Source organism: Rhinopithecus bieti, unplaced genomic scaffold (assembly GCF_001698545.2).
Source record: "Rhinopithecus bieti isolate Rb0 unplaced genomic scaffold, ASM169854v2 scaffold_2439, whole genome shotgun sequence".
Lineage (NCBI taxonomy): Eukaryota > Metazoa > Chordata > Mammalia > Primates > Cercopithecidae > Rhinopithecus > Rhinopithecus bieti.
Window position 1 is genome coordinate 3,792,753 of NW_016804232.1, and position 25,949 is coordinate 3,818,701.

A 25,949-nucleotide genomic window follows, 5' to 3' on the forward strand; every position below is an offset into this window, starting at 1 on the left:
TCATTAACAAGGAAAGTGTTAATACTTACATATGCAATGGAGGAATCGGAGACGGATCGTAATGGTAACGGCCCTCATGATGTCTGGCATCAATTGGTACAGGAGGATGGAAGGCAGGGAAAAGATGAGGAGGGTCTGAAAAAAAGAGGGAGCCCAATCTATATCAAATGAACACTTTCAAATAGCATTCCAATTCACAAAGCAACACTGCTATACTATTATAACTTCACTACTTACACTTAATCTAAGAATTTGTAGAAGAACTCTTTAAGGTTAGTGAAGAGGTTCTGTGAGGTACTGCAGCAGTATGACTGAGTAAGTAGTGCCTGCACCTACCTGAGAAGGTAGAGCCTGGGATTGACTGCAGCTCAAACCCAGACAGGAAAGCAAGAAACAGAGGAACAACACAGGCTCCCTATCTTGAAAGATAGGCTGACTAGAGGAGAAGGGCTGAAGGGAGCCACAAAGCCAAGGGGAACAGAGTAGAACACACTTATTTGAAAAATAAAACTACATTGTCAAGTTAAGTTTTAAACAAAGACATTGTAAAAATACTAGTTTCATTTCTCCCATGCTCATCATACTTTTAAGAGTGGAAAGGCTCCCTAGAATCTGTGGCTGATATATACACACAAGCATATGTTTCTTTTTTTTAAAATTAAGTACATATTCCCCTCCTTCTTGGCCTGGGCTAGGCCTCCATAGTCCCCACACAAAGACAGCAAATCTATGTCCTGTCCAGAGAAATACTGTGCAGCCTGCCTGGAAGAGATAAAGCTGACCCACTCACACTCAACAGCGAGAGATCTAGAGCCAAACTCAGGGAATTCCTCCCAAGGTAGTGTTAACATTCATCTTGGACCCAGGTCCCCTCCTGCTTCCGCCTTTCCCCAGTCCAACGCTCTGGGTTCCTGAGCTGCTGGGTGTGTGCCCTTCCTTAAAAATAGCTCTCCCACCCCCACTTATTCCTAGTAACTTACACCCATTGTCTCTGAAAATAAACTTTTATTTTAAAAAAAATAGTGATTCACTGTAAAAACTGAAGAGAGTTTTAACAGATTTTATAATTAGAAGCAGGACTGATGAGTCAAGGTTTTTCCAAGTTTCAAGAAGCAAAATGAAGGGGTCCAAAACCCAGAGGTTTGACTCCATGGCTATGAGACTAAACACGACAGCAAATTCTTCAAATGTGACGGGTCCACACTGGTCATGCTGGGAGCCTGCCCAGAGCCAACACTGCTGAGGGTTGATGTGTACACCAACAAGCCTCAGAACGGCTTCCAGTTATTTCGCCCTGGTGCTGAGGGTAGCAGTCTCTAAAGGCAATTCCAAAGGGGGCCCTCTCTCCGCGGACAGGTTCTGATTGACCACCTAAGAATGCACAGAGCATCTCCACGGGGTGCGGGAGGCTGCGAGGCCATGCCAAACACACAGATTAAGAGGTGGCTGCACCCCCTGAAGTCAGCTGCATCCCCTGAGGTCGGCAACACCACCGTCCCAACTGGGTGGAAATGGATGATTATTAGATGTGTGTAATGTTGAATTCAGGTGGTTTTGATTTTCTTCCCTATCCATTTCTCTGTTTTCCAAATTTTCTTCAACAAGCAACTACTAGAATATAAGCACAACAAATCTGTTTTTAAAGCTATAGTACATTACTTCCCTTGTTTTGATTTTGTCCCTGCTGCCTTCAAGAATCTAAGACTCTGTTTATGAAGAAAAAAATCCAGTAAGAGTAAAAAATGATGAGTATAGCATTCATAGAAGCTCTGTGGTCTACCAGGGAAGGACCCGAAGCTGTAATTCTTTAGTTTACCACCAGATCTAGAATCTAGAAAACTTCCCAGAGGACTATTTTACTGAAAATGTCAGTGATTCACTGTACTTTGTGACCGTTATTCCTGTGACCGTTGATTTGCTAAGTTTGAAAATTTAAGTTGAATGTTTATTCAGCAATGTTGGCAGCTTCATTGCTGCACATAGCTCAGCCATCTTGACAATAAAAAGTCACCCTCTGTAGAGCCCAACATTCTATCTCATTTAACCATTTTCAAAGGAAATTCCTTTGAAATCCTTCTTAAAACATAAAATCAAGTGGGGTCATCTTTTGCACTCGTTTTTGAAAGCCTGACATATACTAGTGGATGTTTACTGATTTTAAACTTTTAAACAAACCCAAATCAATCAGATTCAAATCCACGTGAGGGTGGATGGCCATGAAATATGGGAGTGGCTCTTCTTTCTCTTCCACACCTTTCAGCTATTGCTGCCGATGCAAACATGCATGCCCCCTGCAGACTTCTTACTTAACACACATCATCTGCTCTTGGCAATCAGAGAAATAAACTTACTAGAATGGGGTGTGAATTCAGCATTCATAAAGTCTTACCCACCTCCTCAGGGCATCGCACATGCACCAGTTTATGCGGTTGTTTTGAGGGACACTGACAACTATGTCAGAGTTGGAAGGTATTTTCACTTCTTTATTTCATGGCTCTTGGCTGTGTTCTGCATGATGAAATTCTCTCCACCAGATAAGTGGGTGTCAACCGTATCTGGTTTTCTCTATGTGGGTGCAACTATGAATTATGACAAAGTACAAAACCACGTTTTTTGCTCAAAATGTGTGAATTTATTCCACATTTAATGTATGCCTCATATACCCCCGAAGTAACAGTTACGATCTTTTATATGAGTGTTTATAATTGTTGCAGTGATTATGTGTATGGAGGGAAGACCAACCAGTTAATCCTATAAAATCAAAAGCGTATACCCAACAAGTATAAAATTCTCTTCCTCAAGGAAAACCTACAATGCTATCACGCACATTTAAAAGACACTGCCATCTTCTCATTTTCAAGAAATTATTCTTTCAGGATTTAAATTTTCTCTCTCTCACCCTCTCTCCAGCTTTCAGAATAAAGGAGAAAATGACCTAGCACTGCAACAACAAATTTGAGAGGAAAACATAAAACACAATTACTGGGGTACTAAGTAGTCATTTCTCACTGTTGAGTCCACAGTGTTCTGTGAATTTAAAAGTTAATTCTGACTGAAAGTAGGTGATGCGTCTTATAACACTGTTTGCACCAAATGTTTATTTATGTCCCAAGAAAATTTATGAATTCTGCATTCAAGAATTATGTTTAAATAAAGAACAGAAAATTAATGGATATGATCTGATTTGACCAAAGACATCTGGTTTTGGTTTAAGTGTCTCACTGTTTCTACGTTTCCCCTCTTGATTAAATTTAAAATAACTTCTCCTGGATTGCAGAAGGCTGTGTGGACAATTATACCTTGTGTTGGTTATTAGTAGAAATCACACCTCTGAAGCCACTTTCTGGGAAAATGCAATGGAACACCCCTCTTCCAATTCAAGATGTGCTCGACTACAGCTTAACAGGATAAATGAAGAATGAAAAGCAGTATGGGCATGTCCTGTAACATACGTGGCATCCCATGATATTAATCCTAACATGTTTCTCGAAAAATGCTCCTGAATCCTCAAACGTTGACTACTTGCCTCGCTGGCGTCTAGGTTTGTCGTTTCTATGTGGCTCAGCGGCATATTCCATCACTGGCCCAAAAAGCTGTCCAAGAAAACCCACATGACAAGAACAGGCCCCTGTCGCCAGAGCCGCCATAATTACCCGGCTCACGGTTTATTATTTACACATGAGCAGCGCAGCTGTGACGCATCATAACTCAAGCGTATGTGTAATAAGTTACTGCGCCGCAGCCATCTCCTGCCCTGCCCCTTGACAAAACACCACATGATGACTTCTCCAAAGTCAGGCGAAAACTGCTGAAGCAGAAGGAAGTGCCACGAAACCTGGCTACCTCCTATTTATCATACAATTTCCTGACTGATGGCTCCACAAACCAGCTGCTAAGTGCTGTGTACTCTACTGTCAGCAAACTAACGGGCTAAATGGAAGACAGGGAGAATAATGTGCAGAACTGGTGGAATCAATTTTACTGAGGGAATTAAAATTCTTCCAGGTGGGGGTGGGTCTGCGGAGCAGTGGTAAGCAGTCAACTGTACATGCTTATGGTTGCAAAGATGATTTATTACAGACCTGCGAGAGGTGTGACTATTGTGCCCGAGTCCTCTTACACTAAACAGAGATTTGAAGAGTGTGTACTCTCCCAGGCTTGAGTGGAATAGTCTTTAAACCCTATAACTATGTAATTGGCTTGACACATGTTTAAATTGAAATGCATAGCAAAAGTATTTGTGCTGGGTAGAGTTGTCAGTATTCCATTTCACACTGGCTGTCATCATGTTGGGCATTAAGGATCTCATTAGAAATGAGAGGCATTGATTTTTAGGTCTCTTCACAACAGCCTGGGTTGATCATAAAACCTGTAGCCAGAGAATAACTGAGAAAGACACTTGGAGATTTATCTCTAGTTGCATCCTTCTCCCAAGAAATAGTTTTAGTATCCTCAGGCTATAAGATCTCTTGGATGCCATCCTGGGAAACTGTCTTTTAAGGTTTGAAATTTACATACAAAAACTGCAGATTAAAAAAGAGAGATCAAAGTCTCTCAGTTAGTGCCCTGAAGGAGTAATTCACCAAATGATACTTGAATGGTCTGAAAGTGCCCAGGAAACAGTGCAAGAGTAAACTGCCAAGTGCAGAAGTCCTCATGGATGATTTAAATACTGAAGTCGTCTGTACACTGGCCTTGGAATTTACTCGACATCTGATCTAGAGATGATTTTCTGTCATTGGAGTTAGTCCTGCCTGTAGGAATGGCCAGTTCCCTCAAACTCATTCAATCATCTGCCATTAGCAGAAATATCATTAAACAGCATCCGCTATGCTACAACCAAAATCACCATCCAGCTTCTATAAAGTGAAATGTTTCAAGCGGGAGAGGGAGAGAGTGGGAGAGAGAGAATGAGAGATCCGACTGCCAAGAACTCACTCTAGTGAGATAGTAGAGAGGAAGCCCAGGCCTCATCACTGTCTCTTCCCACCATGGAGCTTCTCCAGTCATCATCCTCGTGCCTGCAAGACCTTTTTCCAGGGCTCAGTGCACTGTGGGAGGCCATTTGGACTGACTCCAAGACCCAGACTGACTTACTAACTCAGACAACCTTGCAATTCCTGCCTATGGATGACATGGCACCAGAAATGAGCTGATCCACCCTCTGAGGACACCCCAGGTAACCTAACAAGGAGAGTCTAGAGCAACACGTTTTGAGCAAGGCAGTCTGTGGCCCGCCATGATCTACTGTGAGTGGAATCTAAGGAGTGCTACCCCACAGGGCCCTGCTGTGGACTTGCTGGGCAGGATCCTCACGGCATCACCTCATGGAGCACTAGAAATCTTTTTTCTGGTCTCACAAGCATATCACATGGGGTTAGAAACTCCTCCAGAGTCATCAGAATGAGACATCTTATTTATACGATCTTCCACAGGGTAATGCAAGTTTAAAGAAGCTATGGTTCTAGCATACTCTAGAAATCTTGTAAAAATGCCCTGAATCTTTTTTTTTAATTATCTATTCTTTTGTAACTTTACACAATGGCAGGAGCCTTAACTTGAAGAGTATATGCTATAGCAGGAATCTGCAAACTATCACATGTGGGTCAGTGTTTGTAAATAAAGTTATTTTTAAATTTTTTAATTTTGTAGATGTACATATTTATGGGTCACATGAGATAATTTGACACAGGCATGCAACACATAACAATCATATCAGGGCAAATGGGGTATCCATTACCTCAAGCATTTATTATGTGTGCTATAAACAATCCAATTATACTCTCTTCGTTATTTTAAAATGTACAATTAAATTGCTTTTGACTATAGTCACCATGCTGTGCTAACAAACACTGGGTCTTATTCAATCTTTCTTGTTTTTTTTTTTTTTTTTTTTTTTTTTTTTGTACCTATTAACCATTTCTACTCCCTGCTCAATCCCCACTATCCTTCTTACCTTCTGGTAACCATCCTTCTATTCTCTATCTCTCTGAGTTCAATCATTTTAATGTTTAGGTCCCACAAATAAGTGAGATCAAGTTCCTTCTGCACCTGGCTTATTTCACTTAACATTATGATCTACAGTTCCATCCATGCTGTTGCAAATGATAGGATTTCATTCTCCTTTATGCCTGAATAGCACTCCACTGTGTATATGTACCACATTTTCTTTATCCATTCATCTGATGATGGACCCTTAGGTTGCTTTGTAAATAAAGTTTTATTGGAATACTGCCATACTCATTTGCCTACATATTGCCTATGGCTTTATTTTCCCACACCAACAACAGAGCTGACCAGCTGAGACAGAAAACACGTGGCCTAACACATTTGTTATCTTATCCTTTATGGGAAAAGGTTGACAAACCCTATTCCAGTGTACCATGATAAAGTAATTTGCAGAAATTATTAATTTTGAAAAAAAATCAACTTTTTCTTTATTGTGTTGTTTAAGCGATAACACTAGGTACGTCAAATATTTTCAATGCACTTTCCTTAAATGCCAACTTGTGTGACTGACTTAATATAGTAAAAGTGTTCATATTAATCATCAATCAATAATGAGATATCTCATCTACCTTTAGCAAAACCTGTAACAAGTAGACAAATTTCAAGAAAATGGATGAAATTAACCATAAATCTAGCAATAATAGCAGTAGCTAAGCATTTGAAAATTGAAGTTATCTTATAAATTAAGTAAAACAAATACAAGTTTACATAAAACACTAATTAACAACAAAAACTAAGCTATTTCTAAAACCCAATAAGCTTTTACTTCTGGCAACTACCCGACAGTCTTAACTCCTGGTGTATAAACTTCCACGGACATTCCCCGCTACTCAAATAACAAGCTTTTTATCATTTCTTTTGTGTAAGCATGCAGACTATTAAATTAATTAGCATTTTAGACCTAAATACTACCCATCGCTACACTCTGGTCACACCTACAATTCATCTTTTTTTAAACAGTCAGATAGATCCCTGCTGTGCTCCTCAACAAACATGATCATGTGTTTCCCACAAGAAAATGCCAAATGGTCCTCCGCAAGTGAACTGACAAAAGAAACCTCTGCCTTTACTGCTTCAAGTATGTCCTCAGTCGTGAACCAACAATTGATCTCGCCCCTTTCTGGAAACTTCTAATTTCTTCTGTCCTTAAGTTGCATGTTTCTCCCTTCAAGATCACATCCAGTGGATGCCCAATGGTGGAAAGAGAACCACGTCTACCTACTGGCTGACCAATCATATCCTTCCAAACAGAGACTCTGGAATGTGTCTTGCCTGTGATTCCACATATATGCATCCAACATTTTTGTTGTTTTCAGCTTTCCTGCCAGGATAAGAGAGAAAAAATAACCAGAGGGAAAGGCAGCAAAGAGAAATAAAGAAAGTTTACATCCATTCTAGCTGAACTGCAGAACTCTCTCAGGGAAATCACATGCAAACATATAAGGAATCACTTAGAAGTGACAAATCTGTTTACTCTGAAATATGCTAATGGTGTATTTTCAGTGACAATAAATACGCTTGGAAATTAAAAATGGAAATTAGTTACTAGTGACAAATTTTACATCAAAGACTGTATTTTATATCACAAAATTCAAAAGTCACAGTTATATAGCTCTAAAAATATACACTGGGATTCTTTTTTTTAATTTTTTAGATTGAGTCTCACTCTATTGCCCAGGCTGGAGTGCAGTGGCACAATCTCAGCTCACTGCAGCCTCCGCCTCCCAGGTTCAAGCGATTCTCATGCTTCAGCCTCCCAAGTAGCTGGGATTACAGGTGCCCACCACCACACCTGGCTAATTTTTGTATTGTTAGTAGAGATGAGGTTTCACCATGTTGACCAGGCTGGTCTTGAACTCTTGACCTCAAGTGATCTATCCTTCTCGGTACACTGGGATGCTTAATGGAATCAGAAGTTTAAACTAAGTCTGGTTTAGTTAGGAAACCAACAACTGATCCACAAAGGGGAGGTCTGGAAGTTGCATTCTATTCAAAATTAATCTGCTGCAAAAAGAGCTTTCAGTGTTGCAAAATTAGCAGAAAGTAGCAAGATGTGAAAGCAAAATAACATAGTATGTTTTATAATAGTATACATCTTGTTAAGGAATCCTCTTGACATAAAATAAGCATTCCCAAAGCGTTATCATTATTCTCCTGAGTCTTGTTTCTTTTTAAGTTCTATTATCAAGACAATCCTGAGAACCAAGAAGGGAAAATTTTATTATCTACTCAAAGAAGTTAAATGATCTACCCAGTGTTGCATAAAACTATGGCCTTATGATGCAAGTTTGGTGCTCTTTCTATTCCAATACCAGAGCACACCGGATTTGGCACTTCAAGCGTGATCCCTGCCAGGGCGGGGAAACCCAGGTACCTTCATGAACTATCAATCCTGCTTCGGAGACAGCAACCCTGAGGAGCTCTCAGGCAGCACAAATGCAGGCCTGCCAGAGATTGTTGGGACTCAGGCTCAGCATATCAAGAGGTTTACCCTTGTCTTCACAGTTGCACAAGAGAGAATGCTGCCACCAATCATAAAGAATCACTTCCAGAAATATTTGGAAGTATCTGGAAGACCAGCAGTATTTCAAGAGTGTGCTGGTTGGCAACTTTGTAGCAATTAAGAAATGAATGAGGCACATTCATTTTGCTCAACACGAGACAAGAAGCTCTGAAGGATTATTGACTCTGCTTCTTTCATCTGGACCATCCACTCCATCTGTAGTTCCTATAAATCAACAGCTAAAGGTCTTCCAAGGTTTGTCCCATAAATAGTAATTAATAAAAATAATAAAACAAATCATGACAAACACAAGTGCAATTCACTTAATACTTTAATGCAGGTCAGGCATGTGCAATGCCTTTTAGACTCACCTCGTTTATTTCTTCCTGCGGCCTGACCCTGAGAAGCAGGTACTGTTCATACGCCCATTCTTATGGACAGGGAAACTGACCTTTTCCAGTGTTACATGGGGAGACAGTAGTAGAGTTATGTGTCTTTTTTACTTCAGAACCAGGGTTCTACTTCTTGACACAACAATGTCAGAGTTAAGGCTTTTTATCATCTCTTATCTAAACTATACTCCCCACACCAGCATCCCTAAAACCAAGTCTGAACCATATCCCTCCCTTCTCCCAAAATGTATAGTGGCCCAGGATAGCCTGCCCACTCCAGTCCAAGTTCTTCACCATGAATTTCAGGCCCCAGCAACCAAGCTCCATTCAGGACACCTCCCCATCCAAGAGTCAGTGCCCCCTCAGGTACCATGCACTTCATGGCTTATGGTGTCCCCTCAGTTGAGGACAAATTCCCTCTTACCTAAGTCTTACCCCCACTTCAAGACTCAACACAAACACCTCCCGCTCCGTCAGGCTTCCCAGGGGCTCTGTGGGATCGCGTGCTCCTTCCTCCCTTCTCTATAACCTCCCTTCAGGTTGGCTGGAACCAGTAGGGACGACCCGAAGAATTCTACTTGGACCCGCATCATGTCCTCCCCACCACCTTGTCCTCTGAGGGCCCTGTGCTCATCCTCAGCGCTCTCCCTCAGACAAGCATGCGTTTACTGAACACAGAGTTTATACCAGCACAGCCATGTGGGTGAGTATACCACACTGCCTTTCCTGCCAGGCAATATGGGGATGAGTCCCTGCAGGGGTGCACATACCCACAGGTCAGAACTGTCTTCTTTCCCTCCCAGGAGGTCTGGGGTATGAGGGCAGAAGAGGCTCACTTATCTGTGTATACCCAGCAGGAACTCAATAAATGTCTGTTCTAGGAAAGGTGAAAAGGGGGAGGAAAGACATGAAAGGAAAGTGAGGCCATGCAACGACAGTGGTGGACCAAGCCAGCCATCCCTCCCGGAAACTGCAGGACACTTCCTTCTACCTAAGGGGCCTCCAACAACAGGCAAAATGAGGGGAATCGACAGGTATGGGCTGTCTCCTCTTTGGAATCCCCCCTGTGCAGTTTTTTGCATGCTTCCCATGTTCAGAGTGAGCACAGGGCCAAGGCCCAGCAGATGCGTGCACAACCCTGGAACAAATCCTAGCACTCTTTACAGCAGCTTCCAGCCTGACCAGGCTGCCTGCCTTCTGCTGGGCAGTGAGTAACTTCATGTGGGCACCTCACCACCCTACCCCATGTCTAAGACACGGCAGACACTGGTGGGCGCTCAGCAATCACACTCCTGGTTGGGACCTTTCCACGACTCGGAATGCCCTTTCCCATCAGGGAAACACTGATGGCTCTGGTGAATTCAGGATACTTGATCAGGCTGCTAACACCCATATGGAAAAAGCTCTTTGACACAAAAGGTTGGAGGTCAAAAGTTTAAAAGCTCATGACAGAAATGACAGGGGCCCCTTTGCCCCCACCACCACCTACTTTTTTTTTTTTTTTTTTTTTTTTTTTGTCAATAACATCAAAGACTCTGGCATGTACTTAATGCTATTATTGTTACGCTTTGGAATCCATTGAAATTCCAGCATGTTTATTGCACACTGGGAGCATTAAAAGGCTCCACTTTCTTGTCCCTTAAACTCCGAACCCTCACTGTCTAAGAAACATCATTGTTTGAAGAAACACACAAAGCTTTTAAGCAAAGAGTTTGTTTTAAGGGTTTCTTTCATCATGACTGTAAAATAATAAAGCACACGACATGGCTTCCTTGAAGGGAAGAGCAAGGAAATGATAGAAAAGGGAGAGAATCCCCCACTGCTTAGGAAGAAAAAAAATCCACTTCACATTTCTCGGCTCATGGGAGTACAAGTGGAAAACATTCCCCATTTTTATTCTATTTCTCCTTTCTCTGCAACCCTATGTTAGCCACAAGTTGCACATTTTATACACACCTCAAAGACATTGGCTATGTGAGCATCTATCAAATGGTACCATCTGAAGGAGTCCGAAATACCTTTCTTCCTTAGAATGCCTTCTCAAGTCCACCATCCACTCTGCAGCTACCTCATACTCATTCCTGGACATGCAGATAAAAAGCCCCACAGCTGCCTGCAGGCTGGTTCAGAACTACTCCAAGCTCTACTCTCTGAAGTTCCCACTAGTGGCTTCCTCTCTTGTTGGCTACCCTTCCCTTCCTTGCTATCTCATCTGGCTTCCTATCTTGATTATTAGCTTAATTCCAGTTGGAATGCTGAATAAATTTCAGACTATCTCTGACCGACTGCCCCTTAGAGCACCTACTCCTATGGTAATGCCTTGGATGTCTAACCTATGCTATAGGCAAGAGGTACCCTGCCTGGGCCCACAAGCCCGCCATGCCCATAAAAGGCGGGGGCCACTCATTTCCTACTCTTCCCCTCCATGATTCCTGCTGTTCAGACAAGCTAATATGCTCAGACACACCCCAGAGGAATTCAGTTTGCCAGCGTTCTGTTTTAGGACTGGGGAGGATGATAGGCTTGGGGGTATCAACAAATCTATTCAGCTGGGCTCTGTTGGGGACTCTCCTTCCTGGGGAGGCACTGGTCCTGAGGCTGCTTTCACTGAGCCAAGGCCGCTGGCTGGCTGCTGCCTGTGCTTCCCTGAGGCCTCAAGCTCTCTTGCCCACGTCCGATTCTGCAGCCTCAGTGGGTGATCTCACTGGCCCTTCATCTGGACTCAGCAGCTGCTCACCTTGTCTAAAAAGACTCAGGCTCGAATGTGATCTCCATTGAGTCCTCTCCTCCCTCTCTACAAAGAGACCCCTGGCTTCTAGACCAAATGCATGGGCCTCAGTCTTCATAAACTATATTTGGTAGGTATCTGATGTCAATGATGTGCATGTGCTCCAAGGGCCCCTAAGGACAGAGAACATGGTCTACTTCTGGAATCTGCATCTATACCTTGTACGCCTGGGTCCACACCTACAGCCCTAGGTGTGGGCCCAGCTCTCCATTTCGCCCAAGGTGGCTGAAAAGGCTCCCCCATTTAAAGATATATTTTCTAGATTTCTTTAAAAACAAATTACGATAATCACTATAGCCACAGTTGAGGACTACAGCCTTAACACATGGACGCGTAATAGCGGACACACTCACACAAAGATGACCCCAATCTGCACTTCCTCAATGAGTTTCCACTAATCAGAGGGTGTGGCCTACACTCATTTCCAAAGTGCAAGACTGCTTCTCACGCTTCTTTGCTGTTTGCAAGTGTTACTAAAGACTTGAAGCATGATAATACGGGATTTAAACAAAGCATTTAAAACAAAGTGTGGATTTAGTAACACTAGGCAACAGACCAAATTGATGGCAACCTACTGGTCATCTTGACACCAATATATACTTGTACAAAATTTATCACCCTCAGTATGAATCCTTAGAAAAGCCATCCTACCTACTGAGTTTCCCCGACTCCAAAATCAGGAAAAGGCCAAACACTCAGCACACTGAATGATGCATGCTGTGACCCGTGGCTGGGTACACCCTTCCCATGGGAATCTATCTGCTCTCCATTTCGCCCAAGGCAGCTGAAAAGGTCCCCCACATTTAAAGACATATTTTCTAGATTTCTTTAAAAACAAATTACGATAATCACTCTAGCCATAATATAATTTTTCTTTCATCTGTAAAATAAGGCCAGTAAGACTTAACTCTGTTGACTCCACAAAGTTGTACAAGGCCCCAGGTGACATAGGTGAAGGTGGTTCATAAATTCTAAATAACAGTCATGCATCTCTTAATGGGATGCCTTCTAAGAAATATGCCCTTAGGTGATTGTTTCATTGTGTGAACATCATGGAGTGCACTTACACAAACCTAGTTGGTGGAGCCTACTACACACCCATGCTGTATGGTATAGCCTATTGCTCGCAGGCCATAACGGTAAGGTAGCATGTCCCCATACTGAATCCTGTAGGCAACTGTAACACAATGATAAATATTTGTGTATCTAAGCATATCTAAACATAGAAAAGGTACAGCAAAAATGTGGTATTAAAATGTTTTTAAAATGCTACACCTGTAGAGAGCAGTTATCATTAATGGAGCTTGTAGGACTGGAAATTGCTCTGGGTGAGTCAGTGAGTGGTGAATGAATGTGAAGACCTAGGACATTCTTGTACACTACTGTTGACTTTATAAACACGGTACACTTAGGCTGCACTAAATTTATGAAAAATAAAGAAAAATAAAGTGATGTTCTGATGTCACTCGCCGATAGGAATTCTTCAGCTCCATTATAATCTTATGGGACCACTGTCTCACAAGTGGTCAGTCCTTGACCTGAATATCCTTAGGCAGCACGTGACTGTACCCACGTTTAAGAAGTCACTGTTCCTTCTCAGTTCTTCTTCCTCAACATAAACATCCAAGTTACCATGAGAGTCAACAACTTCATGTGGGCATCTTCAGCTTTGCAAGTAATCTGAAGGTTCATGCCATGCTTCTCTCTTGCCCTCAAGCCTTCTCTGATCATAAGACCCAAGAAGAGGCCTCCATATCACTGTCCCTAAGTCAGGTCTGTGGCAAGGACCTCACTCTGTCTCCTGAACTTCACAATAGACAGACACTGTCCTCAGCTTAACCATCAGGGAAAAGAAAAAAAGTTACAGCTACAAATATGCTCAAAAAAGAACTATCACTTACTGAGCACTTACACATGCTAAGGACTGCCCTAAACACTCTTCATGTATTTTCTTGTTTATACCACATGACAATCCAAGGAGGTAGGTATTCATATCCTATTTTGCAAATAAGAAAATAGTGATAGAGAAGGTAAGAAGTTAAAGTCAGTTAGCAACTGACAAAGCTTGGCCTCAAGTTCAGATCTGCCTGACTACAGTGCTCTGGAAGCTACGGCAGGGTCAACTACCGAGGCCTGGGGCCTGTGCAGCCCCTGGGCCTGTGATCAGAAGGGCCCGAGCATGGTTTAACGTTACGTAGTAGCCATCTTGAAATTCTTAGTAATTTTTCAACAAGGGCTCCCGATTTTCTTTTTGCACTGGGCCCCACAAACTATGGAGCTGGTCTTGAGTACAACTGTATTTCCCACAAAAGGACTCCCACCTCCAACCTTTCCTGCTCCACCCTTGCCGACAACAAAAGCTAACAGCTGCTAACAGACATTATCATGGGTACATTGGGTGATCACACACATTCCGCCCTCACTGCCCAGGTACAGGTCTCCTACCTCACCCAGGCCCTGCCTCGGGCTTACACTTCTATCCCCTTGCCCCAGTCCCTCAGACATTTCTCCCAGGCACCAGGAACCCAACCCAGCAGGCAGCGCGTCCCTAGCTAGGCCGGATCTGGCAGGACACATGCCAGACATCAACCCCACAACGACGCTCTTTTGCTGCCACTGGGGCCTGCGCACACTGTGCTAACACAGTCGCCATCTACCAGCCCGCTGTCCTGAGGGCTAATTGGGCTTGTTTCAATCAAGACGGAATACAGCAGAAGTCCCTCTACACATAAATAAATCACAATTACTAACTGCAAGAATCCAACCGCTCTCTTCTCCCCTTGTGGCCGCTGCAGAGGAATTCCCAGGCCAGCCAGGACTAGCACAAAAGCCCCAGACTGGGCTGCAGCAATATCCGCTCGCTCGGCTCAGTTTATTATTTAAACAGTTCCTTAACGACTCTTCCCAGAGGTGAGTGAGGCCAAACTGTTTTCCTTCCCTCCACAAAGCAGATATGCATGGCTTATTTGAATGTCTCCAACGTTTACTTTAGTCCCCGGTTAAATACCTTCTACCGCAGAGTCAAACAAACAGTTCACTTCATTAGAAAGGCAAACAATTTAGCAAGAGAATACCACCAGCACTTGAGGGGAACCAAGCTGGGCCTCCAAACCCTCCGCCCGGGAAGCAGGGCCGGTGGCGGCCCAGGCAACAGTGCGTGGAGCTCACTTCAAAAGCCTTTGCACAAATACTTCACACATTCACTAGTAATTAACAGATAACCCCGAAGAGATTATCTGCCCTGCGGCCAAGGACCCTGGAGGATTATCCACACCACCCGTGCAGGAGAAGGCAGAGCCCAAGAGCACACCTTTTTCTCTGCAAATCTAAGTGGATAAAGTCATCTGAGAAAACACCAAAGTGAGCAGCTACACTTCCCCTACCCCGGTGAAAATAATGAAGCAACACCTCATTAAGATAGTTATTCATTTAAGCAACAGCCAGAAGTTGAAAAACACATGGGCTGGAGCAGCAAGAGGACACAGGGATGGAAAGTTCAAGACAACAACCAAGGCAGGAGCGCAAAGCCCTTGGTGTGCTGTCAGGATTCCAGCTCAGGAGTGGAGACAATGCTGTTCCCAACAAAGACTTGGGGCACACTAAAAACACTGTGGGGGCTGACCATGAGCAGGTTAAAGTCTGGGCCCTTCTTTGCGAGAGACCCCGAGGCAGGGTCAGCTGCCCATTGAGGTTTGAAGCCATCTGTCGCACAGCAGGCAAGCCCTGACTCTTAGTCCAGTGGGCACCGCACTGCCCTGGCTTTTATCTCAGAACCAACCATAGGAGGAACACACCAGCGTCAGCTCCTTGGTTGACCAACAGATGACAGGTTATACGTATCCATTGAGGGCACAGGATTTGGGGCTCATCTTTTATTTTATTTCATTTTATCTATCTATCTATCTATCTATCTATCTATCTATCTATCTATCTATTTATTGAGACAGAGTCTTGCTCTGTTGCCTAGGCTGGAGTGCAGTGGTGAGATCTCAGCTCACTGCAACTTCCGCCTCTGGGGTTCAAGCAATTCTCCTGCCTCAGCTTCGTGATTAGCTGGGATTACAGACACCCGCCACCATGCCTGGCTAATTTTTGTATTTTTACCAGAGACAAGGTTTCACCATGTTGGCCTGGCTGGTCTCGAACTTCTGACCTCAGGTGATCCACCTGCCTTGGCCTCCCAAACTGCTGGGATTACAGGCGTGAGCAACTGTGCCTGGCTGGGCTCTTGTTTTCAAAAACAGAAGGGGGCCCAGCATGGTGGCTCATGCCTGTAAAAAATGTGTTTCTTTTCTAAGTAAGAAACACATATACCCACCACCACTGTCCCCCACATATACGGGCACCACAATAGTGTTTGGAGGAACGGAGGCAAGATGGCGCACTTCGGGTTCTTCATCACCAACTTTTCCCGCGCCCGCGAAAATGCAGCCGGCGCCCGGGAAGGTGCAGACCAACCGGGCATGCGCCAGGTGACGTCAATCTGAAGAGACCAAGATTTACCTGGTCGCACCTGCGGAATGCCCCCCGACATGCCCGTGCCCCGCCTATTGCCCTCCCACTCCCAGAAAAGCCGCTCCCGGCGAGCTTGCAGCGCAGACTTCCCAGCCCCCAACTCCTGTCGGGACTGCATTAGGAACTCCGCCCGAGAGCTCCACCGGGCGACTCTCTTGGCCTCCTTTGCCAGAGGCCGACAGACCTCTCCCTACCCACCTTCTTCCCTGAAGCTAGGTGACCAAAAATAAATTTGCAGTTTTGCTCCTAGCCTTGCCTACTCGCTGGTTCTTTTGTGCCCGCTCTGGTGGTCTTAGAAAAACAAATCAAATAGTAGACAGTAACATCAAATAAAAATGGGGTTGGTAGTGCAGCTGTTCCTATTATACTTAAATTTGGGGTTTCACCCATGCTGTGGTTGTTCTGGACAGGGTCAGATTAGCAATTTCAGTGCTTATGGTTCTTAAGAATTTGGTAAACCTCAAATGCCAACTGCAATAAATCATACAAGTCTGTATTACAACTATAAATCACTCATGAAATTTAATACTGTTATGAAGAGTAATTAAATGCTAATGTAACAAACTTACAAAAGAAAAAAAACGAACACATTAATGGGGAAACTTAAGAGTTAGAGAACACTCCTGTATGGGAGCTTTCAGAAAAATATTTGTCCCCAAAGAATAAAGATTGTTTTCTTATCCAAAGCCAGAGGTCCTCAGGAGGTAAAAATCAGGAAAGGGGCACATTCCCCAAATAAACTCAGGACTGAGCGCTAAAGTCCAACTCCCTTCTTCAGTGCAGAAAACAATACCAAAATTGGCTTTCATTCTGCATTATCCTATTAAGGAAACAAAGAGAAAAGACATCAAGCAGGAGAGGCCAGTGCCCAAGAAGGCTCTTGGGGTTTGAAGGAAGTTTCAGGAAGGAGTCACGGGAGTTCCCTCAAGGTCACTACCTCCCTTGCACTGCCCGCCCTTCAAATCATTGCTGGGTTGATACTCAGCTGTTCTTAGCTCTTCAACGATGCTGACTCTTTTTTTTTTTTGAGACAGAGTCTCACTCTGTCGCCCAGGCTGGAGTGCAGCTGTGTGATCTCGGCTCACTGCAAGCTCCGCCTCCCGGGTTCACGCCATTCTCCTACCTCAGCCTCCCGAGTAGCTGGGACTACAGGTGCCCGCCACCTCACCCAGCTGGTTTTGTATTTTTTAATAGAGACGGGGTTTCACCGTGTTAGCCAGGATGGTCTCGATCTCCTGACCTCGTGATCTGCCCGTCTCAGCCTCCCAAAGTGCTGGGATTACAGGCTTGAGCCACCGCGCCCGGCGATGCTGACTCTAAAGTTTAGATAGGACAATTAGAACCAGGAATTCTGTTCTGGGCTGCTTCAGTCCTAACACCTCAGGATTCAGTAAGTAGTTGCTGAATACAGGAACAAGTCAAAACCAATTCACTAGGCCAGGTGCGGTGGCTCACGCCTGTAATCCCAGCACTTTTGGAGGCTAAGGCAGGTGGATCATCTGAGGTCAGGAGTTCGAGACCAGCCTGGCCAACATGTTGAAATCCCATCTCTACTAAAAATACAAAAAATTAGGGCATGGTGGTGGGCACCTGTAATCCCAGCTACCCAGGAGGCTGAGGCAGGAGAATTGCTTGAACCCGGGAGGCAGAGCTTGCAGTGAGGCAAGATTGAGCCACTGCAGCTTCAGCCTGGGTGACAAAGTGAGACTCTATGTCAAAATAAATAAATAAATAAATTGTAAAAAAAAAAAAAAAAAAAATTCACTCTGCAGACCTAAGCAGCACTGCCAGGTCCCAGGGCCCACGGATTCCAAGAGCCTAACAAGCAGGTTGCTCCAAGGAGCCCCAGAGGGTAGGAAAGTATGTAGACTGAGGAGTCACAAAGCCACCACAAGCACAACAGCTCAAAAGCATCCCAGGCCCAAAGATGGCACATGAGGAAGCAGTGGGCAGAGGACTAGGTAGGGGAAGGATGAGGGCCAGAGGAACCTCCTCTCCTTGAGGAAAAGCCTTGCTCAGAAAGGTGACCAGGGGTGTGGAGAAAAGACATCACAGACAGGCACAGCCTGCTCAGGGGCAAGGGTGTGCCTGGTGACTCCTAAGCAGCTCAGTGTTGCTTTCCAGCATCGGTCCTCCAACTTGACCTTGCCTCCAAGTTCCTGCAGAGCTTGTTACAATGAAGACTGCTAGGCTCCACCCCAGCAGTTTCTGACTCAGTAGGCCTGGGGTGGGGCCTGACAATTTGCATTCCCAGTAAGCTCCCAGATGAGGCTGCTGCTGCTGGAGACCCTCCAGGAACCAGGGAAGCGTTCAAGAAGATGAGGCCAGGCCTGTGCAGGGCTCTTATACCATGCCAGAGAGCAAGGAAGGCTCAGCAGGAGACTGGAATGATCAAACACGCCTTTTGGAAGTATTACTTTGGTGGTAACATGGAGAGTGAGTTGGAGGGGAATGAAATTAAGGTGGAGAGCAAGAGACTTAAAGACTCAAAAAACCAAGGCAGGGTAGTGGGAATGGAGATGAATGGGGTGGAGGGGGGCTCTGGGTGAAGTAGAAGAAAAGGATACAGGAGACGGGTGAGAAGAGAAAGATGGAAGGTGGGCTGATGCTAAGATTCTGGCCCAGGTGAGTGTTAATGATGGTCCTGGGACCAAGGCAGCAACAGAGAAGGAGGCAGGAGAGGACACAAGAGGAGGGAGGAGAAAGCATGGATGCAGCCTCAGACGGATGGGGTTTGAGGTGTCCACCACAGCCAGGCTCCTGGTAGATGTCTGGAGGGAGATGAATCTGGGATTTGAGAGCCAAGTCTAGCCTAGAGATGGAGGCGGGAGAGGCGGTCACAGGGGTGGATGGTGACATCAGAGTGAGTGAAATCTCCGGGGAAGGTACAGGAAGAGGAAACCTGGAGGGAGGCTGGCAGTTAAGGGATGAGGAGAGGAAGCAGAGTTGTGCAAGGAGGAAACAGAAGAGACACAGGACAACCACCCGTCAGGGGCATCCGAGGGGCCAGAGGGAGGAGGCAGTTTCAGGCAAGATGCACAGCTTCCGGAGCCAGGGTGTGTGCACTGCAGGGAGCTGACGGGTGGAGAAGCCAGGGTGAACACTGTGGTGCACTCCAGGATGTTCGGCTGCAAACAGAGAAGACAGGGCAGCAGCTAGAGAAGACCCAAGGCCAGGAGCGCTGTGTGGGTGTTTTGATGCTGTTTATGGGTGGAAGGCACTGGAGCCACTGAAGTGGAGGAAGAATAAAGTGAGAGAGGAGAGTATCGATGGAGTCAGGGTCCCTAGAATCCAGAATAGGACGCAGGTTAGCTCAAACTCACTTCCCCAGAAATAAAGGAGAGGGATGGGAGAGTACAGGAAGGGGCTGGCTTTAAAGAGTGTCCAGTGTCAAGTAAAGCACCTGATTTGGTCTCACCCCTAAACAGCAGGCTCACAGGAGAAACTTCAAACTTGGTAGCATTGCTGAGTGAGAGGCCATGGTTTAAAAGGGGAGCAGGGTACAGGGCATTTCTCTTGGCAGTTTCAGCCTGAAGGATGCATTCAAAGCGGCCACACCTTTGATGCCCACTGGCAAGGAGAACTGCTAGGATCCTCCAAGAGCGGGTGTCCAGGGTCCCTTCAGACTCCTGACCCTCCACTTTGCCTGCCTTAAGCAGCCACATCCCTCTCTGCCTGGAGAGGGGGAAGGAAAAGATTCTAGAAGCCAGGTCAGAGCATGGAGAGTAAGCAGCAAGGGCCCAGAGAACTGTGCCATGGAAATCAGCCATGAAACCAGACTCCAGCCAGGGAGCTCCAAAGGCCTGGTGCCACCAAAGATAGGTTATCTCAAAAGACTGTTGCCTAAAAGTTGGATGTGATTGTGAGGGTTGGGGAAACACTTGGAGGCTGGGCTGCAGTGGCCAGGCCAAGCCAGGTTTTACAAGTTCGCAGCAGCTGCAGTTGCTCTGCGGCCAGCCTCAGGGATGTTTAATAAAAAGCTGTGCTCAATTTCACCCTCTTCATGTCCCTGAATTCAGTCTCTTTATTTATAGCCCCAGACTAGGCATGCAGTGGGAAATCAGAGGAGCCAGGAAAAGGAGAGGGACAGGAGACAGACAGAGACAGAAAGAGTTAACAGGCAACAGCTTTTAAAGGGTAAAGCGTTTCAGAAACAGAGAATTCACTGGCACTCCCTGCTGCTTTTATTGCTTTCGCTCAACAGCTGGAGAAAATGTTTGATCAAAATATTTGTATTATTGTGTTTAAGTGAAATGACATATGACAGCTCATTATCCCAAACTCAGAATTCCCACAGCATCTGTCACAGCCACCCTATTAGAGACAGTCGCTCCCCCTGGAAGATGGAGGGGCAGGGGGCGGGAGATGTGAGACAGGAAGCAGCAGGCATCAGACCCCAGACAGTCTCAGCCTCACAGGCCCTGGCCCAGGCTCTGGTTAAGCACGGGGGACGCTGCTGGAGGGAGACACAGGTGATGCCTGGGGCCTACTCCGGGAGCCCCCCTCCCATGGACACCGGCAGCCCGCCAGGAGCATGGGAACCAGCGGGGGCTCTTGTGTCCAAGGAAATGGCCAGGATTCCCTCTCTTAGATATTACTTGGCAAACAGCATTTACTGATATAAAATTTAACAAAATGTCTCTCTCAAGCTTTTGTCCTTTGAAAGAAGAAAAAATAGCTTTTTAAAAATTATCATGCCATTTTCTCTATCCTGAAGGGAGTAAAGGTGTATTCTGCAGAACTTGGCTTTATGAGCCTACGTTCCTCTCCATGACAACCTTCGAGTAAGGACCTCAGTTCTGCTCAGGCCATGTCCTTCTTACAACACCTTTAGTGGACAGATGTCAGGGTATATGTTCTATACCAGACATGCCAGGGAGGGAAAATCAGCTGCTTCCTGTGTGCCTAGCCCATTTCTGCGAACTTACTGGCCTTATTCAAATTCCATGACAATCCCAGGAGGCATATGATATTATCTCCTCTTTGCGGATCAGGAGATTATGCTCAGAGAGGTTAAGCAATAAGCCCAATGACTCACAGCTGAAAAGTGGAAGAGTGAGGACCTAAAGCCACAGCCTTGAGTCCCTAAAGCAGACATATTTTCCACAGCCTGCAGGTGCGACCACAGAGAGAACGACACGTGAAGAAGAGTGCTCAGTGGCCGTGGGAAGGCAGGAATCAATGTGGATGTACTTGCACATGCCCTCCTCATCACACGCTGAACAAATCCTCATTCTTAGACCATAGAAAAGTTTGTTTTTATCCCCATCTCCCTGTCTCTGTGTAATGTACTAAAAGTGATTCACACTAATGGAAAAGATGCTCTACATTTCAGCCCCATGTCAGTCATTTCCAAAAGAAAACCTCAGGAGCCTTCCCTCTTGAAGTTTCTGAGTCCCAGTCTCCTCACCTATAGGATCAGGGAAGTGATGTGTTTCTGCTTCATGGGGCTCCTATTCAATGTATGGCAGTGGGCTCTGAGACAGTTCCCTAGGACAATCTTGTACACACGACTTCATATCTCTGAACATCCATTTTCTCAGGTGTAAAACCTGCCATATCCACCCACTGGTCATTTTAGGAATCCAAACCAAAATAAGATCATGTTTATAAATGTGCTTTTCAAGCTGGAAAGTGCTATGTCAATTTAGGCTATCTTCCACCCTGTCATTTGGGACTACCATGATACCTCATTTCTAGCAAGGATTTTTACCCCAATTATAAATGTCCCTTATTCCCCAATGGGTCAGATTGTCCAGCTACCCCAAGAGAAATCCGAAATACAATGGGCCCAATATAGAACTGTCTTTATCCTGCTTTGTTACAGAGAGGATGGGTCGCAAATATCACAACCCAATTCCTATTTATTCTCTCAAAGTGTTTTGAGGCTGAAATACATAAGCGTGGGTGGTTAGAAGAGGGGCCCCTTGTGGGTGATCCTGGGACTTTAACAGTGGGACATCCAAAAGGAAGAGCTGTCACCATTCATCCAGGCATACATCTGCCCTGAGAGTGGCTCTATTCCCTGCCTGCTCCCCTGTGCCAAGGAGAGGGTGGTGATTTCAAGGAGTACGGTTTACCAAGGCTGAGCGAGTTCTGCCCAGGGACTTCACGCTCCACCCTCTTCCCCAATATCCACATAGGGATCCCTGGACATGCCATTTTCAGAGCAATCAGTTGCTACATTGATAGTAACTTGACATGTTTGATCAGCTTAAGGCCAAAACTGTGGGTTAGGAAATACAAAGGCAAACCAAGGTTTCACATTCTCCCAGTAATGCTCACTTTGAGCGATTACTTCCTTTTAATTCAACAGCATCTCCCACACACGTTGTTTTTATAATTGAAAAGCAATCCACCAACCAACCAATGACTCATTCAATCAATACATGAAATAATTGGAATAGAGCATACTTAACAGGTTTTTTTAGTTAACAGTGAACATATTTGTTATTTACTAGATTTGTTTTTTTTCTGTAACTTCAAATTTTTGTGCAATGAACGTATTATATTTATTTAATTATTTTTAGAGATGTTAGTTTAGTTAGTCATTTTTAGAGACAGGGTCTCGCTCTGTTGCCCAGGCTGGAGTGCAGAGGTGCGATCACAGTTCACTGCAGCTGCCACCTCCTGAACTCAAGTGATTCTCCTGAGTAACTAGGATGACAGGCACTCACTACACCTCACTAATTAAAAATAATTATTTGTAGAGACAGGGTCTTGCTATGTTGTCCAGGCTGGTCCCGTACTTCTGGCCTCAAGTGATCCTCCCACACTGGCCTCCCAAAGTGCTGGGATTACAGGCATGATCCACTGCATCTGGCCATGATATTTTAAATATCAGACAAAACATACTTTCAAAACAGTCTGACATTCTAGAAGCCTCTGTGACAGCACGCACATGCCAAAGTATTTTCTCTCCATGAGAATCATGGGCAGGTTAGTGCCAATCCACTCTCTTTCTCTGCAACCAGCATCAACATGTCTTTGTAATGAAGAACTGCTCATCGGATGATGTGTTTATAAAGTCTGTGTCATCCTCATCAAGTCTAAACATAGGCAGCTTTCTCATAGTAAGTGGGTAGTTAACATGCCAAGTCAATCAACACCAGTGTCTCCCACTCCCAACCCCAGTGTTTTCTCACGGAGCTGAAAACAAAGACTTGGGAGCTTCCCAGTGCAGCCAAAGCACAGATAAAGGGACGGTGACTGTGAGAGTCCAGCAGCATATGGCCACCTTCCATGCTGTGGAAGCAGGAAGCCACAACTGCCTGGTGCAGTGGGTTAACCTGTGTCCCCTTAAAAGATACTTTGAAGCCCTCACATCTGGTATGTGGAAATGTGGCCATATTTGGAAATAGGGTCTTTGCAGAAGTAATCAGGTTAGATGAGGTCATTAGGATGGGCCCTAAATCAACACTCCTAGTGTCTTTATAAGAGGGGATCTGTGGCTGGGCATGGTGGCTCACACCAGTAATCCCAGCACTTCGGGAGGCCAAGATAGGCAGATCACTTGAGCTCAGGAGTTTGAGACTAATCTGCGCATTATGGTAAAACTCTGTCTCTACAAACATTAAAAAAAAAAAAAAAAAAAAAGCCAGGCATGGTGGTGCATGCCTGTAGTCCCACCTACTTGGGAGGCTGAGGTGCCAGGTTCACTTGAAGCCAGGAGGCAAAGGTTTCAGTGAGCTGAGATTGCATCACTGCACTCCAGCCTGGGTGACATAGCAAGACTCTCTTTCAAAAAAAAAAAAAAAAACAGAAGAAGAAGGGGGCGTTTATACACAGACACACCACCATGGAAGAGAGGCAGAGAGTGATGCTGCCATGAGGCAAGAATTGCTTAGGGCTTCCAGAGGCTGGAAGAGGCAAGGATCCTCCCCTAAGATTTCAGAGGGAGGACAGCCCTACCAACACCTTGATTTTGGAGTTTCAACTTCCAGAACTGACAGATAATAAATTTCTGTTGCTTTGAGTCCCCCGTCTGTGGTATCTTGTTCTGGCAGTGCTAGCAAACATACCTACCTGGGTTTCCTTACAATTTTGTTGTAGGAAGGCCATCCTACACCAGTGACTTTTGAAGAGGCTACATTCTCTTCTCCTGTGAGTATGAGTAGCAGTAAATATTGACAAGAAACAAAGAAGAGCTGAGAAGAGCAAAGCATGTGCAGTATGCCCATAGTCATTTTTTGGCTATGAAGCATCTATTCCTTCTTCCCACAGAATTCTGATTTCCTTTGCAGAGTTAACTTCTCTACTACTGTATTTAGGTGTTGGGATGATAAATCAAAAATCCAAGACTGGCGCGGTGGCTCCTGCCTGTAATCCCAGCACTTTGAGAGGCTGAGCTGGGAGCACTGCTTGAGTCCAAGAGTTCGAGACCACCCTGGACAACATGTCAAGACCTGGTCTCTACAATTTTTTTTTAATTAGCCAGGTATGGTGGCATACGCCTGCAGTTACAGCTACTCACGAGGCTGAGACAGGAGGATTGCTTGAGCCCAGGAGGTGGAGGCTGCAGTGAGCCATGCTGGCACCGCTGCATTCCAGACTGGGCAACAAAGCAAGACCCTATCTCAAATTTTTAAAAAATCCATGAGCCTCACTGCCCAAGACAGTCAGAGTACCTGGCTCTGACAGCAGACGGCCTCTGCTGAGAGCCTGAGTCCTGAGCCTGAGTCGGGGGAAGGAGAAGCAGTCAGAACTCATTCCCCCGGGTAGACTCTCACGCCAGCTTCCTGTGCCTCTACAGCACCTGCTTCTCGAGATTTTCCGACAATTCTAAGTGTCCGATGTCATCCCAGCAATTCCTGTTGGTGCAAGGGTTGGAATCAGTTTCTGTTGCATGTAACCCAATAGCCCTGGCTGATGCAGGAGGAAAACCTCAACAGCCCAGCCACCGAGCAGCTGTACAGGCTGGGTGTGCACTTAACCTCCTGGGGGCTTCAGTGCCTCATCAGGCAAGTTACACCAAATCTCTTCCCATGCCTAGGATTAGAACATTTATAATTCTAAATGTTTCTGCTATAAGACGTAAATTACCTAAGGCTCAGGCATGGTGAGCTGAACTGCAGGTGAACAGCAATCCTGCTCCGGCTTGTCCATAAGTCAAGCAGGGGCATTTGAAACTTTTGTCTTTAACAACCCCCTGAATTCAAGGATATGGGGGTGTCATCTCAGTTTGCCAGTCACACTGGTGCAGAAATGCCTAACTGTTGTGTATTATAACATACAGCAAACTCAAAACTTAAGAGGCTTTGAACTCCATGCTGCAGATAGATGCTGAGTTAGTCACAATTTACCTTCCACATAGCAGGTGAAAATAGTGAACATGTACTAACTCACACTTTTGGAGGGTAGAGAATCTGGAAGCTGCTTAACTGGGTGGCTCTGGCTGAAGATCTCCCAGGAGGCTGCAGTCACCTCAAGGCCTGACTGGGGAAGGGTGTGTTTCCAGGCTTGGCTCCTCCCCATACAGCCTCTCCACCAGCTGAGTGTCCTCATGGCATGGCCACTGTCGACCCCAGACTGAGGGATTCAAGAGGGAGGGCAAGAGAGCCACCTGAGGCACAGTCCTTTTATAACCTAATTTTAGAAGTGCCATCCCATCACTTCACTGGAAGTAAGTCGTTAAGGGAAGAGGAAGGAAGTCGCACCTCCTGAGGGCAGGAGTATCAAAAACTTGTACACATGTCCTTAAACCCCCCACAGTGCCATAAATAGCTGAACTTTTCATTCGGTC

The 25,949-nt window shown here is 45.3% G+C and overlaps 1 protein-coding gene across 1 annotated transcript in view; it reads right to left on the minus strand.

The window, feature by feature from the left end:
- The window catches only part of GLI3 (GLI family zinc finger 3), a 285,310-nt gene that overhangs the window by 116,695 nt on the left and 142,666 nt on the right, over window positions 1–25,949 (minus strand). Inside the window, 1 exon segment of the mRNA XM_017867363.1 lies at window positions 30–135. Within this exon segment, the coding sequence (XP_017722852.1) occupies window positions 30–135 (106 nt within the window).